The 15635-nt window shown below is 51.9% G+C and overlaps 3 protein-coding genes across 6 annotated transcripts in view; all 3 read right to left on the bottom strand.

The window, feature by feature from the left end:
* LOC144479602 (uncharacterized) overlaps window positions 1-15635 on the bottom strand; it is a 62529-nt gene that overhangs the window by 18365 nt on the left and 28529 nt on the right. The window contains exon 1 of one of the 4 annotated variants that reach the window (XM_078198506.1): window positions 11564-11593. The exons of the other annotated variants lie outside the window; for them this stretch is intronic. The gene's annotated coding sequence lies outside the window, so the exon portion shown is untranslated. Of the gene's footprint in view, window positions 1-11563; window positions 11594-15635 lie in introns of those variants that run through there. 4 annotated transcript variants of the gene reach the window in all.
* LOC144479705 (uncharacterized) lies at window positions 4572-7596 on the bottom strand. Its single transcript, XM_078198735.1, has 3 exons — window positions 6113-7596; window positions 4939-6073; window positions 4572-4684 (listed from the first exon to the last, which is right to left on the bottom strand). The coding sequence occupies exons 1-3, from the start codon at window positions 6383-6385 to the stop codon at window positions 4572-4574; spliced, it is 1521 nt and encodes a 506-aa protein (XP_078054861.1). The 5' UTR covers window positions 6386-7596.
* On the bottom strand, window positions 6528-7701 carry LOC144479599 (transcription factor JunD-like). Its single transcript, XM_078198499.1, has 2 exons — window positions 6721-7701; window positions 6528-6612 (listed from the first exon to the last, which is right to left on the bottom strand). Exon 1 carries the CDS (start codon window positions 7618-7620, stop codon window positions 6736-6738), a length of 885 nt encoding a protein of 294 aa, XP_078054625.1. The 5' UTR covers window positions 7621-7701; the 3' UTR covers window positions 6528-6612; window positions 6721-6735.

The raw sequence follows: 15635 nt of genomic DNA, 5'->3' as shown, positions 1-15635 counted from the left end.
AGTCACTGAGCAGAAACTGATAGCCAAGTTCCGCACACGAGGACGGCCTAAACCGGGATGTTGGGTTCATGTCACATTATCAGTAACCCCACAGCTTGCCTCCTGGACTTGCAGAATCTCACTGGCTGTCCTGTCTGGAGACAATACAGATCTCTTTAACCTGTGCTTAATGCTCCCTCCACTCACATTGTCTGTATCTTTAAGACCTGGTTGGCTGTAGAGATTTGCATTCTAATCAGTATTCTGTAACTTGATTTTGTGTCTCTGTATGCCGTTTGAGAGCAGATTTCCACTCCATCTGACGAAGGAGCAGCGCTCCGAAAGCTACCATTTGCTACCAAATAAACCTGTTGGACTTTAACCTGTTGTTAAAACTCTTACTGTGTTTACCCCAGTCCAATGCTGGCATCTCCACATCATGACCTCCCCTGTAGCCAGTGAGGATACAAAGATTTCTCTCAAGGTCCCAGCAATTTCCTCTCTTGCCTCTCTCAGTATTCTGGGGTATATCCCATCAGGCCCTGGGGACTTGTCAACTTAATGTTTCTCAAGAACCCCAAAACCTCCTCCTTTTTGATCTCAACATGACTCAAACTATCTACACATCCTTTCCCAGACTCATCATCCACCAGGTCCTTCTCTTTGGTGGATACTGATGCAAAGTATCCATTTAATACCTCGCCCATTTCCTCTGGCTCCACGCATAGATTCCCTCCCCTGTCCTTGAGTGAGCCAACCCTCTCCCTGGCTACCCTCTTGCTCTTTATATATGTGTAAAAAGCCTTGGGATTTTCCTTAATCCTGCTGGCCAATGCTTTTTCATGACCCCTTTTAGCCCCCCTTACTCCTTGCTTAAATTTCTTTCTACTTTCCTTGTATTCCACACTCGCTTCGTGTGTTCCCAGCCTCCTAGCCTTGACAAATGCTTCCTTTTTCTCTTTGACTAGGCTCACAATATCTCTCGTTATCCAAGGTTCCCAAAACTTGCCATACTTATCCTTCATCCTGACAGGAATGTGCCGGTCCTGAATCCCTTTCAACTTACACTTGAAAGCCTCCCACATGCCAGACGTTGATTTGCCCTCAAACATCTGCCCCCAATCTACATTCTTCAGTTCCTGCCTAATATTGTTGTAATTAGCCTTCCCCCAATTTAGCACCTTAACTTGAGGACTACACTTATCTTTATCCATCAGTACCTTAAAGCTTACTGAATTGTGGCCACTGTTCTCAGATCCAGTGGGAATCACCCACTACACAGCTGAGATCATCTGCCCATCCACACCACTCTTTAATAAGTGTCTCCTGCCCCATAGCACCATCAATAGCCGTTTAAATAACTGAATGATGATGCAGACCTCCTCAAAGATTCCCCTTAACCTTCCAAAATGTGCCATAGCCAATGTGATAAGTGAACTTACCTGTTTTACTGATGTTGTGTCGCAAGATAAATATTAACCTTTTACGTTCACCTGGGCCTCGGTGTAATGTTTCAAAGAGTGCCCTCAGTGCCTGTGATAATCAACACTCCCTCAATACCCCCAGTGATCAACACTCCCTCCGTGCCCCCAGAAATCAAGCTTAAATAGCGACGTGGGAAGGCTAAAAGGCCATGAAATGTCCTTGGCCGACAGGGTTAAGAATCCCAAGGCTTTTTATGCGTATATGAGGAGGAAGAGGGGAGCTAAGGAGAGGGTAGGTCCACTCAAGGACAGTGGAGGAAATGTGTGTGTGGAGCCAGATGAGGTGGGCGAGATCCTTAACGAGTACTTTGCATCAACATTCACAAAGGAGAAGGATGTGTTGGATGGTGTGTGCAGAAAGGAGGATGTTGACATTCTAGGACACGTTGAGATAAAAAGAGAGGAGGTATTGGAGGCTTTGAAAACCATTGAGGTGGACAAGTCCCCAGGGTCAGATAGGGTCTCCCAGAATACTGTGAGGGAAGAAATTGCTGAAGCCTTGGACAAAATCTTTGTATCCTCTTTAGCCACCTGCAAGGTACCAGAGGATTGGAGAGGAGCTAACATTGTTCCTCTGTTTAAGAAGGACAGAAGAGACAATCCAGGAAATGACAGGCCTGTGAGCCTTACATCAGTGGTGGGGAAATTATTGGAGAAGATTCTTGGGGATAGGATGTACTCACATCTGGAAGAGAATAGGCTTATTAGCGATAGGCAACATGGTTTTGTGAAGGGGACGTCATACAAAAAAATTGACCAGGGCAGGGCAGTGGATGTTGTATACACGGACTTTAGTAAAGCCTTTGATAAGGTTCCTCACGGCAGGCTGATACAGAAGGTGAAGTCATAGGGGATCCAAGGTGAGCTGGTAAGATGGATACAAAACTGGCTTGAGCAAAGAACGGTTTATTTAGTAGCAAACGCCACTAGCTTTCGGAGCGCTGCTCTTTCGTCAGATGGAGTGGAAATCTGACGAAGGAGCAGCGCTCCAAAAGCTAGTGGCATTTGCTACCAAATAAACCTGTTGGACTTTAACCTGGTGTTGTTAAACTTCTTACTGTGTTTACCCCAGTCCAACGCCGGCATCTCCACATCTTGAGCAAAGAAAGCAGAGTAGCAGCAGTGGAAGGGTACTTTTCTAACTGAAGGTCTGTGACAAGCGGTGTGTCGATATGCGCGATCTTCTTGGAGATCCTCTCCACTTGGAGCCGGCAGTTTGCAGTATCGATGGTAGTCATGATGTGGACATGCCGGCGTTGGACTGGGGTGAAGAAGGGGCTTGGGGCTCCGAAAGCTTGTGTGGCTTTTGCTACCAAATCAACCTGTTGGACTTTAACCTGGTGTTGTTAAACTTCTTACTGTGTTTACCCCAGTCCAACGCCGGCATCTCCACATCATGACAAGCGGTGTTCCACAAGGATCAGTGCTGGGCCTCTGTTGTTTGTAATATATATGTATAAATGATCTGGAGAAAAATGTGGGTGGTCTGATTAGTAAATTTGCCGATGGTACAAGAATTGGGGGAGTAGCAGATAGTGAGGAGGATTATCAGAGGATACAGCAGGGTATAAATCAGCTGGAGACCTGTGCTGAAAGATGGCAGATGGAATTTAACTTGGACAAATGTGAGGTGATGCGATTTGGAAGGTCTACTGCAGAAGGAAAGTTTACAATAAATGGTAGAGCCCTTAAAAATATTAGCATAGAGGAATCTAGGTATGCAGATCTATCCACAGGTGGACAAGGTGGTCAAGAAGGCATACAGCATGCTGGCCTTCATCGGTCGGGGTGTTGAGTATAGGAATTGGAAAATCATGTTGCAGTTGTATAAGACTTTGGTGAGGCCGCATTTGGAGTATTGTGCACAATTCTGGTCGCCACACTACCGGAAGGATGTTGATGCATTGGAAAGGCTGCAGAAGGGATTTATCAGGATTTTGCCCGATTTGGAGGATATGGACTATGAAGAAACGTTGAACAAACTTGGATTGTTTTCATTGGAGTGTCGGAGGATGAGGGGGGACCTGATAGAGGTTTACAAGACAGGCTTGGATAGAGTGGATAGTCAGAGTCTTTTTCCCAGGGTCAAAGGGTCAATTACTCGAGGGAATAGGTTGAAAGTGAGGGGGGGAAAGTTTGAGAGGTGTAAGGGGCAAGTTTTTCACACACAGGGTGGTGAATGCCTGGAACGCGCTGCCGGAGGTGATGGAAGCAGATTCTGTAACAACGTTCAAGAGGCATCTGGATAGATACATGAATAGGCAGGGAATAGAGGGATATGGACCACGTGGAGGCAAGATAATATTAAAGAGTTATGTGTCGGCACAGACCTGGTGGGTCAAAGGGCCTGTTCCTGTGTTGTCCTGTTCTTTGCCCCCAGAAGTCAATGCCCCTCAATAATCAATACTCCCCAAGTGCCTCCAATAGTTAGTGCTATCTCTGTGCTCTTTCAAAGCCCAACACAGGCAGATGACCATGCCCAATGTTGCACCGTTTCATTAATCTGGATTCAAACGCACAACATCCTGGGAGGTAAGAGTGCGATGCACTGACACAGTGACATTGAAGGGAATGAGCTCCTGTGTCATTCAGCACAGTAACTACAACATTCTTCTGGCAAAACTCTTCACAGATGGCACGTGTGGATATTTGTGCAGTGTTACGTTTCATCATAGCAATGATCAGAGCAAAAGGTACACAGGCTATTCCACATGGACAGCCACTATCAGCAGCCCCCCCCACCAGGATATACCGATACACAGCCGAGACCCAGCCTCTGCTCCCACCAAACCTTGATTGAAGCTGTGGGCCTCGCCAATAACAAATGCAAAGTAAATTGTATTAGACATAAAATACTTTTATTCAAATCTCACATTGTGGCAATACATATTGGAATGTATAGCAACCAGAGTCCAGTCAGAATGTTCCCATTACTGTATATAAATAGAGCTTCTTTCAAATAGTAAAAACACATTCCAACACTATTGTTGTAACAGATTGACACTTATTTACAATTATTTAAAAAGTTTGCACCAGAATTGAAACACAAACACTGCACAAAATGAGCAGTCGACTGTTTGGAGTTTGTAGATGGTTTAAGGCCACGTCTCAGTCCATGCAGCTTTTCCACAAACAGCAGGAACACCTATCGTACGTCGACACAGACTCAAACATGCAGCAAATGTTCGCCCAACACTGGCAGCCATTTGGTTTTTGGTCAACTGAAAGCAGTCAAATTACTGTCAAAGAAAAGTAGTCACATCCAAGCTTCCCTGGGCCCCTCAGGGAGCAAAGTTTGTGAGCAATCTCACTGACTGAGAGGTGATCAGAAACAAAAGGTCCACGAACATCCATCGAGTAATGTCCCAGAAGGGGTGATGTCCCGTACTGGAGTCCCAAGAAGTGGGGAGGGGGGGGGGGGGGGGAGAAAGAGGTGTGGGGGGTGATGTGTTTGCATCAAGGAGATTGGGGAAACGTGATGTGGGGCATTGGAGCTCCAGGGAGATTGGGGCGAGAGTGATGTCCTCCACTGGAGCCCCAGGGTTGGTGAATTGTTGCACTGGAGCTCCAGGGAGATTGGGGGAAGGTGACGCAGCGCCGCACTGGGGCCCCAGGGGGGTGACGCAGCGCCGCACTGGGGCCCCAGGGGGGGTGACGCAGCGCCGCACTGGGGCCCCAGGGGGGGTGACGCAGCGCCGCACTGGGGCCCCAGGGGGGGTGACGCAGCGCCGCACTGGGGCCCCAGGGGGGGTGACGCAGCGCCGCACTGGGGCCCCAGGGGGGGTGACGCAGCGCCGCACTGGGGCCCCAGGGGGGGTGACGCAGCGCCGCACTGGGGCCCCAGGGGGGGTGACGCAGCGCCGCACTGGGGCCCCAGGGGGGGTGACGCAGCGCCGCACTGGGGCCCCAGGGGGGGTGACGCAGCGCCGCACTGGGGCCCCAGGGGGGGTGACGCAGCGCCGCACTGGGGCCCCAGGGGGGGGACGCAGCGCCGCACTGGGGCCCCAGGGGGGGTGACGCAGCGCCGCACTGGGGCCCCAGGGGGGGTGACGCAGCGCCGCACTGGGGCCCCAGGGGGGGTGACGCAGCGCCGCACTGGGGCCCCAGGGGGGTGACGCAGCGCCGCACTGGGGCCCCAGGGGGGTGACGCAGCGCCGCACTGGGGCCCCAGGGGGGTGACGCAGCGCCGCACTGGGGCCCCAGGGGGGTGACGCAGCGCCGCACTGGGGCCCCAGGGGGGTGACGCAGCGCCGCACTGGGGCCCCAGGGGGGTGACACAGCGCCGCACTGGGGCCCCAGGGGGGTGACGCAGCGCCGCACTGGGGCCCCAGGGGGGTGACGCAGCGCCGCACTGGGGCCCCAGGGGGGTGACGCAACGCTGCACTGGGGCCCCAGGGGGTGACGCAGCGCTGCACTGGGGCCCCGGGGGTGACGCAGCGCTGCACTGGGGCCCGGGGGTGATGCAGTGCTGTTCTGGGGCCCCAGGGACATATGGGGGGGGGGTGATGCAGCCCTGCACTGGGGCCCCAGGGGTGATGCAGTGCTGCACTGGGGCCCCACGCAGATTGGGGGTGATGCAGCGCTGCACTGGGGCCCCAGGGGTGATGCAGTGCTGCACTGGGGCCCCACGCAGATTGGGGGTGATGCTGCGCTGCACTGGGGCCCCAGGGAGATGGGGGTGATGCAGCGCTGCACTGGGGCCACAGGGGTGATGCAGTGATGCACTGGGGTCCCTGGGGTGATGCAGCGATGCACTGGGGTCCCTGGGGTGATGCAGCGATGCACTGGGGTCCCTGGGGTGATGCAGCGATGCACTGGGGTCCCTGGGGTGATGCAGCGATGCACTGGGGCCCCGGGGGTGATGCAGCGATGCACTGGGGCCCCGGGGGTGATGCAGTGCTGCTCTGGGGCCCCAGGGACATGGGGGGGGTGATGCAGCCCTGCACTGGGGCCCCAGGGGTGATGCAGTGCTGCACTGGGGCCCCACGCAGATTGGGGGTGATGCAGCGCTGCACTGGGGCCCCAGTGGTGATGCAGTGCTGCACTGGGGCCCCAGTGGTGATGCAGTGCTGCACTGGGGCCCCACGCAGATTGGGGGTGATGCAGCGCTGCACTGGGGCCACAGGGGTGATGCAGTGATGCACTGGGGTCCCTGGGGTGATGCAGCGATGCACTGGGGTCCCTGGGGTGATGCAGCGATGCACTGGGGCCCCAGGGAGATGGGGGGGGGGGGGGATGGTGCAGTGCTGCACTGGGGCCCATGCAACAGGGTCTAATAGGCCGGTACCTGGGGGGAGAGCAGCAGTTGGCAGCCACTGTTGACATGGCTCAGCACCTTCTGCTTGAGCTGGGCGACCTGCTCCCTCAGCAGGCTGGCGGTGGACGCCAGCTCCGAGTTCTGACACTTGAGGCTCTTGACCTTGTCCTCCAGCCGGGAGATGCGCTCCAGCTTCCGCTTGCGGCACTTGGAGGCGGCGATGCGGTTCCGGAGCCGCTTCCTCTCGGCTTTGATCCGCTCCTGAGTGTCCATGTCGATGGGGGAGAGCGGCGGGCTGTCCCCCAGGCCCGACACGTCGGGCACGGTCTGCGGCTCGTCCTTGGGGGCCTGGAGCCGGGCCTGGGGGCAGAGCGGCTGCCCGAGCGGCGGGTAGGAGGCCGGCCCGGCCTCGGGGCTGTAGCTGAGCGGGGGCCCGGGCGCCTCGGCCCCCGGGCCGCTGTAGGTGCTGAGGTTGGTGTAGATGGGCGGCTCGGAGTGGTGCAGGGCGGCGGGCCCGGGGCTGGCGGCGGGGCCTGGGCCTGGAGTTGGTGCCGGCCCCGGGCCCCCGCTCGGGCTCGGGCCGCTCAGCTGGTTCTGTTTGTGGAGGTCCTCCAGCGCTTTGACAAATCCCTCCGCGAACGAGTTCTGCTCGTCCGTCACGGGCCGCGAGTAGAGGCCGGGCGCCGGGCCGGGGCTGGTGGTCACCAGGCCGCTCGACTGGATGATGAGGCGCTCCAGGTCGGGCGAGGCCAGCTTGAGGAAGCTGAGGTCCGGGGAGCTGAGCGCCGCCTCGGCCTCCCGCTGGGACTTGAGGCCGCTGCCGGACACGGGCAGGCTCAGGGTCTTCTTCATGCTGCGGGCCGAGCTCAGGCTGTCGTCATGGTAGAAAGGCGTTTCCATCCCGGGCCGGCGCTCACACGGGAGCCCCGGGCTTGTCGCGGCCTCAGCTCCGGCCTCAGTATCTCTCCCTCCGGCCGCTGCTGCCGCGCTCTCTGCCGCTCGCCGCCCGGCCGCTCCTTTATATACCCTCGGCCACGCGTGCGCCGGGCCCATGATGTCACCACGGAGCTCCCCCATTGGCTGCCGGTGACGTCTTCCACACCGCCTGTTTTGCATGCAGCTCTCCGATTGGCCGCCCGTTGCCACGGAGACGGATTGTGTACGCCAAATAGCGCGATGCATTGTGGGGTGACGTAATAGTTTCGGGGCGGAGCGATCCGAAGCATGTGACGTGAGGATTTAAGGAGGAGCCGCAGGGCCGACTGGTCCCTGAGTGGGTGGCGCAGGGTTAGTGTCTCTGCCCCTGAGCCAGGAGAGCCGGGTTCGAGTCCTCCCCCAGGCGAGGGTCTCTAGCTCAATGCATATCCAAGAGTCCATTCAGCCCATCCTGTCTGTGCTGGTTTTCTCTGTGGGCAGTGATAGGGGTTTACGGTAGACAAAGAGGCCTTTCAGTCCATCCTGTCTGCACCAGTCATCCAGCACCTGTATTCTCATCCCATTTTCCAGTGCTTGGCCTGTTCTCTTTCCCTTTGAAAGCTCTGGTTGAATCTGCCTCTTGACGAAGGTCGTCATGATGTGGAGATGCTGGCGTTGGACTGGGGTAAACACAGTAAGAAGTTTAACAAGACCAGGTTAAAGTCCAACAGGTTTACCAAATAAACCTGTTGGACTTTAACTTGGTGTTGTTAAACTTCTTACTGTCTTGACGAAGGAGCAGCGCTCCGAAAGCTAATGGTATTTGTTACCAAATAAACCTGTTGGACTTTAACCTGGTGTTGTTAAAACTCTTACTGTGTTTACCCCAGTCCAACGCCGGCATCTCCACATCATGAATCTGCCTCTCTCAGGCAGCACATTCCAGACCCTAACCACTGGCTGCCAAAAAAGGTTTCTCCTCATGTTGCCTCTGGTTATTTAGCCAATCAGCTTAATATCAGCGCTCCTCTGGTTCTCAGCCCTTCGGCCAATGGCATTTTCTCCCTATGAACTGCCCAGATCTCTCATGATTTTGAATAACGCTCTCAAATCTCCTCCCAACCTCTTCTCTGGGGCAAAGAGTTCCAGCTTCAGTGACCAGGACAGGGCATCACCAATTGAGGAAAAATAACTCATCAGACTCTTCAGATGAACCGGCCTCATATTGAGTTGACCTTTCACTACACCCTAGCTATGACTGTAACACTACATTCTGCACCCTCTCCTTTCCTTCTCCCCTATTTACCCTGTGAACCATATGTTTTGTTTATATAGCGCGCAAGAAACAATACTTTTCACTGTATCCCACCCAATACATGTGACAATAATAAATCAAATCAGTTATACTCAGATGTGTACTTTACAAGAAACATGCATTTTGATAGCCCTTTACACATCCTCAGGACTTCCCAACACTCCTTACAGACAATAAATTAGTTTTGAAAGACAAATGCAGCAGACGCTTAGTGCACAGTAAGATCCCAGACATAACAAGAGTAATAAATTACCAGATAAATGATAATGTTAACAAGGGGTGAGTGTTGGCCGAGGGGATATGACAGAACTCCCCTGACTGTCACTTAAGCAGTGGCCCTGTGATCTTTAACATTCACCTAAACATCTTCCTGATATGTCAGCTCACTGGGCAGACAGTGCAGCACTCCCTGTGTACTGCACAGGAGTGTCAGATCTGCTCAATCCATGATGTGCAGATTAAACTCCTGACTCCTGACTAAATTTTCTGACTCAGGTGAAAGTAAATGTCAAATATAAACACCTTTCCACTCTGCTAAAAACATTTGAGGGAGTTAACAAGCGTCAAAGTTTGTGACAGAGATTTATGTTGAACAGGCTGTGTTTATTGTGCAGTGACACAGGATACAGCCTCCAAACCACAAGGGCTTGACACTCAGCCTGAGTCGGTGACACTTGATCGCCCTGTAAGTCAGTGTTGTCATGGCTTCATTTCCTTCACAACCAGAGAGATGAGAAATAAAAACAGCTGGAAATACACAGCTGTCTGGTCATCGTCAGTAGCTGATTGGGTTGGAAGGAGGCCTTTGTTGCAACAGAAAAAGGCCAGAGAACTCCCTTCGTGCCACCCTCACCAGGCAATCCCTCTGAGCCACACTCTGATAAACTGTTTAGAAACAGCTGAGGAGTGTTACTTCCCCCTCCTTCCCATGAATGTGGCTGAGGGTGGGGGTGAGGGTGTGGGTGAGGATGAGAGTGGAGGTGAGGGTGGGGGTGGGGGTGAGAGTGGGGGTGGGGGTGAGGGTGAGAGTGGGGGTGGGGGTGAGAGTGGGGGTGAGAGTGGGGGTGAGAGTGGGGGTGGGGGTGAGGGTGAGGGTGGGGGTGAGAGTGGGAGTGGGGGGTGGAGTTGTGGAGGAGGTTTCAGGGAATCCAGTGTCCGGTCTCAGGGAGATGGTTCTGGGGTCACTGCAGAGGGTTGAGTGGCAGGAAACTCTGAGACAACATTGAGATGAGGAAATGGAACAAGTGGTCGAGGATGAAAGTCTGAGGGACATCAGAGGTGATAGTGAGGGGGTGAGGAGAGTGAGCTCTGGGGAGCTGAGGGTTCGAGCCCAGGAGCTCTGAGCTGAGACAGTGAATGGTCTGTGGATGGATTGAGTGGAACTGGACCCAAGGACCTTGGTCCATGGACGGACAGATCCCAAACTGAAGCGAGTCTGGGCCAAGGACCTCCCTTCAACACTAAAGGCTGGAAAATGCTTGCCACTTTTCATGGGCAGTCACTGAAGGAAATGCACAGTAAGATCCCACAAGCAGCAATCAGATAAGATGGATATTGAGGCATGGGAAAAGGCGCAAAAAGATTTACACCAAAGATTACTGAGTGTGAGGTTAGACCTATTGGGATAAGATTGAACAGGTAGTAAAGAGAATGAGTTGTGACCTGATTGGGGTCTTTAGAAGCTTGTGAAAGGTTTTGACAGGTTAGATGTGGACAGAATATTTCTCCTTGTGGGTGAGAGCAGGACTCGGGATTGTCGAAAGTACAGAATCTCATTTCACTAACAAACTTAAAAAGCTTTCACTTATTAACTCTCTCTGAGGAGTCAGCATTCTCAATTCCTCCGAGTTATTCAATCTCTAACTCACCTCCCACTAACTGCCCCCTCTCTCCAACACGGTGGAACATTGAGTCAAGACAAACACTGCCTTAGCTGTTTGCTAGTCTAGTGTCAGCTCCCACTAGTCAGTACATTCAGCACCTTTAATAGGACGCAGAACCTCCTTAAAGAGAGACAGAGGAATCACATCACTAATCACGTCAGTGTTATTTATGGATGGAGCAGAGAGAGGTCGGTGCCAGAGGCTGGAGCCACGGCCTCGGAATGACTCAGTGAGAATTCCAACAACACTCAAATCAAATCCCAAATTCCAAAACTCTCAATTCAAATCCTGAATTCAAGGTTTTAAGTATGAAAAGATGGGCTTTATGAATGATCATTGTATGGTTAAATTTGAAGTCATTATCTTGTAGGTTAGGAGTGCAGAGATTATTAGTTGTGAGAGAGAGGACAAACTCCTTTTAAACCCTATTCTGCAGAGGAGAGCAGAACGATGTGAACTGTATCATTATTGCTGTACAATCTCATTCCACTGGCTGTAAACTTCCATCAAATAGGAAATGTTTGATTGGTTCTTTGCAGCTTGAGACAGTGCGGAGCAGAAAGGGTCAAAGTGTGGGTCGGACAGACTGTTCCACACAGTGACCACACAAACATCTGAGCCTTCATCATCATCACACACACAACTCAACACAGGTTCAACAAGTTAACTCTCACCCTGCCTCTCCCCGCATTGAATGGGCCCCACGATCATTCCCTCTCACTCCACTCACCTTATCTCTGCCCATCCCCTCAGAGCCAAACAAACCTGTCCCAACTGGGCAGTCTCACTGATACCAAACAGGGAGAGTGAGTAGGGGAAAGGTCACACTGTTGCAATATAACAGTCATGATGTAGAGATGCCGGCGTTGGACTGGGGTGAACACAGTAAGAAGTCTCACAACACCAGGTTAAAGTCCAACAGGTTTATTTGGTAGCAAAAGCCACTAGCTTTCGGAGTGCTGCCCCTTCATCAGTGTTCTCCAAGGCGGCCTCCATGACACACGACAGCGCAGAGTCGCCAAGCAGAGACCGACAGCCAAGCTCTGCACACATGAGGACAGCCCCAACCGGGATCCCGGGTTCATGTCACACCATCCGGGACAGTGTAGAGGGAGCTTTACTCTGTATCTAACCCCGTGCTGTACCTGTCCTGGGAGTGTTTGATGGGGGACAGTGTAGAGGGAGCTTTACTCTGTATCTAACCCCATGCTGTACCTGTCCTGGGAGTGTTTGATGGGGGACAGTGTAGAGGGAGCTTTACTCTCTATCTAACCCCGTGCTGTACCTGTCCTGGGAGTGTTTGATGGGGACAGGGTAGAGGGAGCTTTACTCTGTATCTAACCCCGTGCTGTACCTGTCCTGGGAGTGTTTGATGGGGACAGTGTAGAGGGAGCTTTACTCTGTATCTAACCCCGTGCTGTACCTGTCCTGGGAGTGTTTGATGGGGACAGGGTAGAGGGAGCTTTACTCTGTATCTAACCCCGTGCTGTACCTGTCCTGAGAAAGCTGGTCAGTGTGTGGGCTGTGGGTTGGACTCTGTGAACTCTGCTCAGGTGTAGCTCCCAGCTAGTCACAGGCCGTGCTGGGTGTTCCCAGAACAGTGGGAAGGTGTGGCAACTCGTGACAAGGAAAGAATTTTGAGTGCTGAGATGCCCAAAAACCTTCACATAAACAATACCTCTTATGTTTATCAGTTTCCAGTATGTCTATAAACACAAGAATAAAACACTGATAACTGCCCTGCTGCTAGATTACATTTCACCCTTTGAACCCGTGATAAATGCTGTAAGCAACAACAGTGCAGCAAATACACCTAAAGTTAAAGTTTATTTATTTATTAGTCACAAATAAGGCTTACATTAACACTGCAATGAAGTTACTGTGAAATTCCCTGGAATCCGCTCACTGACTCAGCGATCCACAATACTGGTTAATTCTGAATATGAGGCATTCACGATGTGCTGCTCACTATTGGAGAGTTTTGGCTTGTTGGACTGTGTTGTGTGCATTGATGTTCTGTGCTATACTGTACCCGCCAGGCTGAACTGCACAGACCTGTACTGAGCTATGATGGGGTTTCTGGCCATGTGACCGAGCCTGGATCTCCTGCTCTTTTCCTGAATCTGATCAGGTTCCGTTGGGGAAAGTACATTTCCGCCACCTTTTCCAGCTTCTTTCCCATTTCCCTAAGTTTGTTGCCTCCGGTAGCTCCCCACAAAGGGATAGACACACACATACACACACACACACACACACACCCACACACACCTCCAAATACACACACACACACACACACACCCACACCTCCAAATACACTCACACATACACACACACCCTCACATACACCCCCCCACACACACAGGCACATAGTCACATACACCCCACACACACACACCCCACACACACATCCCCCACACACACCAACACCAGTCACACGCAGACACACACACACTCACACACACCTCCACACAAACACAGACTCACAACACACAAACCCCAACAGCCACACACACTCACACATATACACACATACAGACAGACACACACACACACACATATAGAGTCACACAGAAATACCTGAACGTACAAAGTACCAATCTGGGGTTATATAGCACTTTGTCAAGGGCTGTCACTTGCACCCCACTCTGGAGTTCAGCTCTTTCCTCCAAGTTTGAACCAAGGCTGTAATGAGGTCAGGAGCTGAGTGACCCTGGCAAAACCCAAACTGGGCGTCACTGAACAGGTTATTGCTGAGCAGGTGCTGCTTGAAAGCGCTGTCGATGACCCCTTCCATCACTTTACTGATGGCCAGAGTAGACTGATTGGGTGGTAATTGGCCGGGTTGGATTTGTCCTGTTTCTTGTGTACAGGACATACCTGGGCAATTTTCCACATTGTTGGGTAGATGCCAGTGTTGTAGCTGTACTGGAACAGCTTGGCTGGGGTGGGGGGGGGGGGGGGGTGGGGGGGTGGGGGGGGGGGGTGGGGGGGGGGGCGGTGGCGGTGCGGCAAGTCTTCCGTACTCTTGCCGGAATGTTATCAGGGCCCATTGCCTTTGCAGCATCCAGTGCCTCCAACTGTTTCTTGATATCATGCGGGGTGAATCGAATTGGCTGGAGACTGACATCTGAGACGCTGGTGACACAGGGAGATGTGATAACCCCCGTGAGTTCCATTGGGAACCTCTAATTGGTTTCCCTGTGGGGCTGCTTGAATATGAGTTCCCGCAGTAACAGGCCATGGCCTGTCCAGGTGGAAGTAGTGTTCATTTTTGATTTTTGACTTGTGTGTAAGGGGCAAAATTACAAAATTAACAGATGACATAAAACTTTAGAAATATAGGATTGGAACTGTGAGGGGGATTGGACACGCATACACACACAGTCACAGAGAAATACCTGAACATACAAAATACCAATCTGGGGTTATACAGCACTTTGTCAAGGGCAGTCACTCTCACCTCATCCTGGAGTTCAGCTCTTTTGTCCATGTTTGAACCAAGGCTGTAATGAGCTCAGGAGCTGAGTGACCCTGGCGGAACCCAAACTGAGCGTCACTGAGCAGGTGCTGCTTGATACCCCTTCCAATCCCCCTCATGTTCCAATCCCCCTCACAGTTCCAATCCCCCTCACAGTTCCAATCCCCCTCATGTTCCAATCCCCCTCACAGTTCCAATCCCCCTCACGTTCCAATCCCCCTCACGTTCCAATCCCCCTCACGTTCCAATCCCCCTCACAATTCCAATCCCCTCACAGTTCCAATCCCTGTGAGGGTATTGGAACTGTTCACAACTTTGCTGTTACATTTGATGCTGAGATGAGTCTGACCCTCTTGCCGTCACTAAGAATGAAGGTTTTGTATCTCTGTATCTCAACTGCCTGAATCATCACAACTGCTGCTGAAATCCTCAACCTCTCACTGACCTAAACTAGGTCTTGGTTTAGCAACATTCTGATGTTAATATTCTCATTCTGGTTTTCGAATAGAACCATAGAAAGACGACAGCACAGATTGTGTTTGTGCTGGGCCAAAAAAAGAGAAAAATGAAATTTGCCGCTGATTTTAATCCCACTTTTCCAGCACTTAATCGGTAGCCTCGCGGGTTCCGGCATTTCCAACACTGATCCAGGGAATGAGTTAAGCGTTTAACCACCAACTTACGCAGTGAATTCCCGACACCCACCACCCCATGGGTGCAAGGGTTTTTCCTCAAGTCAAAATGTAAGTTGTTGTTGTTGATGGTGATAGGCTATCACAAGAGGACACACAGCCTGGGGAACTGGATGGACAAGTGAGAGATGAAACTTAATGCAGAGAAGTGAGAAGTGATTCACTTTGGTGGAAAGAATGTAGAGAGACAGTATGGGATTCAACAGCAGCCCAGGAGCAGAACGAGCTGTGGCTCTATCTGCAAAAATGGTTGATATTGGCAGGGAAGACTGAGAAAGTGGTTAATAAGATCAATAAGGCATAAAAGATCCTGCCTTTATGAGCAGAGTAAGAAGTTTAACAACATCAGGTTAAAGTCCAACAGGTTTATTTGGTAGCAAAAGCCACACAAGCTTTCGGAGCTCCAAGCCCCTTCTTCAGGTGAGTGGGAATTCTGTTCACAAACAGGGCATATAAAGACACAAACTCAATTTACATGAATAATGGTTGGAATGCGAATACTTACAACTAATCAAGTCTTTAAGAAACAAAACAACGTGAGTGGAGAGAGCATCAAGACAGGCTAAAAAGATGTGCATTGTCTCCAGACAAGACAGCCAGTGAAACTCTGCAGGTCCAGGCAACTGTGGGGG

This window comes from Mustelus asterias, chromosome 26, assembly GCF_964213995.1.
Source record: "Mustelus asterias chromosome 26, sMusAst1.hap1.1, whole genome shotgun sequence".
Taxonomy (NCBI): domain Eukaryota; kingdom Metazoa; phylum Chordata; class Chondrichthyes; order Carcharhiniformes; family Triakidae; genus Mustelus; species Mustelus asterias.
The sequence above is the reverse complement of the archived record's forward strand: the minus strand, read 5'-3'. Positions and strand labels throughout refer to the sequence as shown.

What these genes read in the sequence shown, in the direction of transcription:
- LOC144479599 (XM_078198499.1), bottom strand. Translation starts at nt 7,620, where the DNA reads ATGGAAACGCCTTTCTACCATGACGACAGCCTGAGCTCGGCCCGCAGC.
- LOC144479705 (XM_078198735.1), bottom strand. Translation starts at nt 6,385, where the DNA reads ATGTCCCTGGGGCCCCAGAGCAGCACTGCATCACCCCCGGGGCCCCAG. An exon ending in CCTGGGGCCCCAGTGCAGCG is followed by an intron (nt 6,074 to 6,112) that starts CAGCATCACCCC and finishes CCCAGTGCAGCA; the next exon opens with CTGCATCACCCCTGGGGCCC. An exon ending in GCTCCAATGCCCCACATCAC is followed by an intron (nt 4,685 to 4,938) that starts GTTTCCCCAATC and finishes GACTGCTTTCAG; the next exon opens with TTGACCAAAAACCAAATGGC.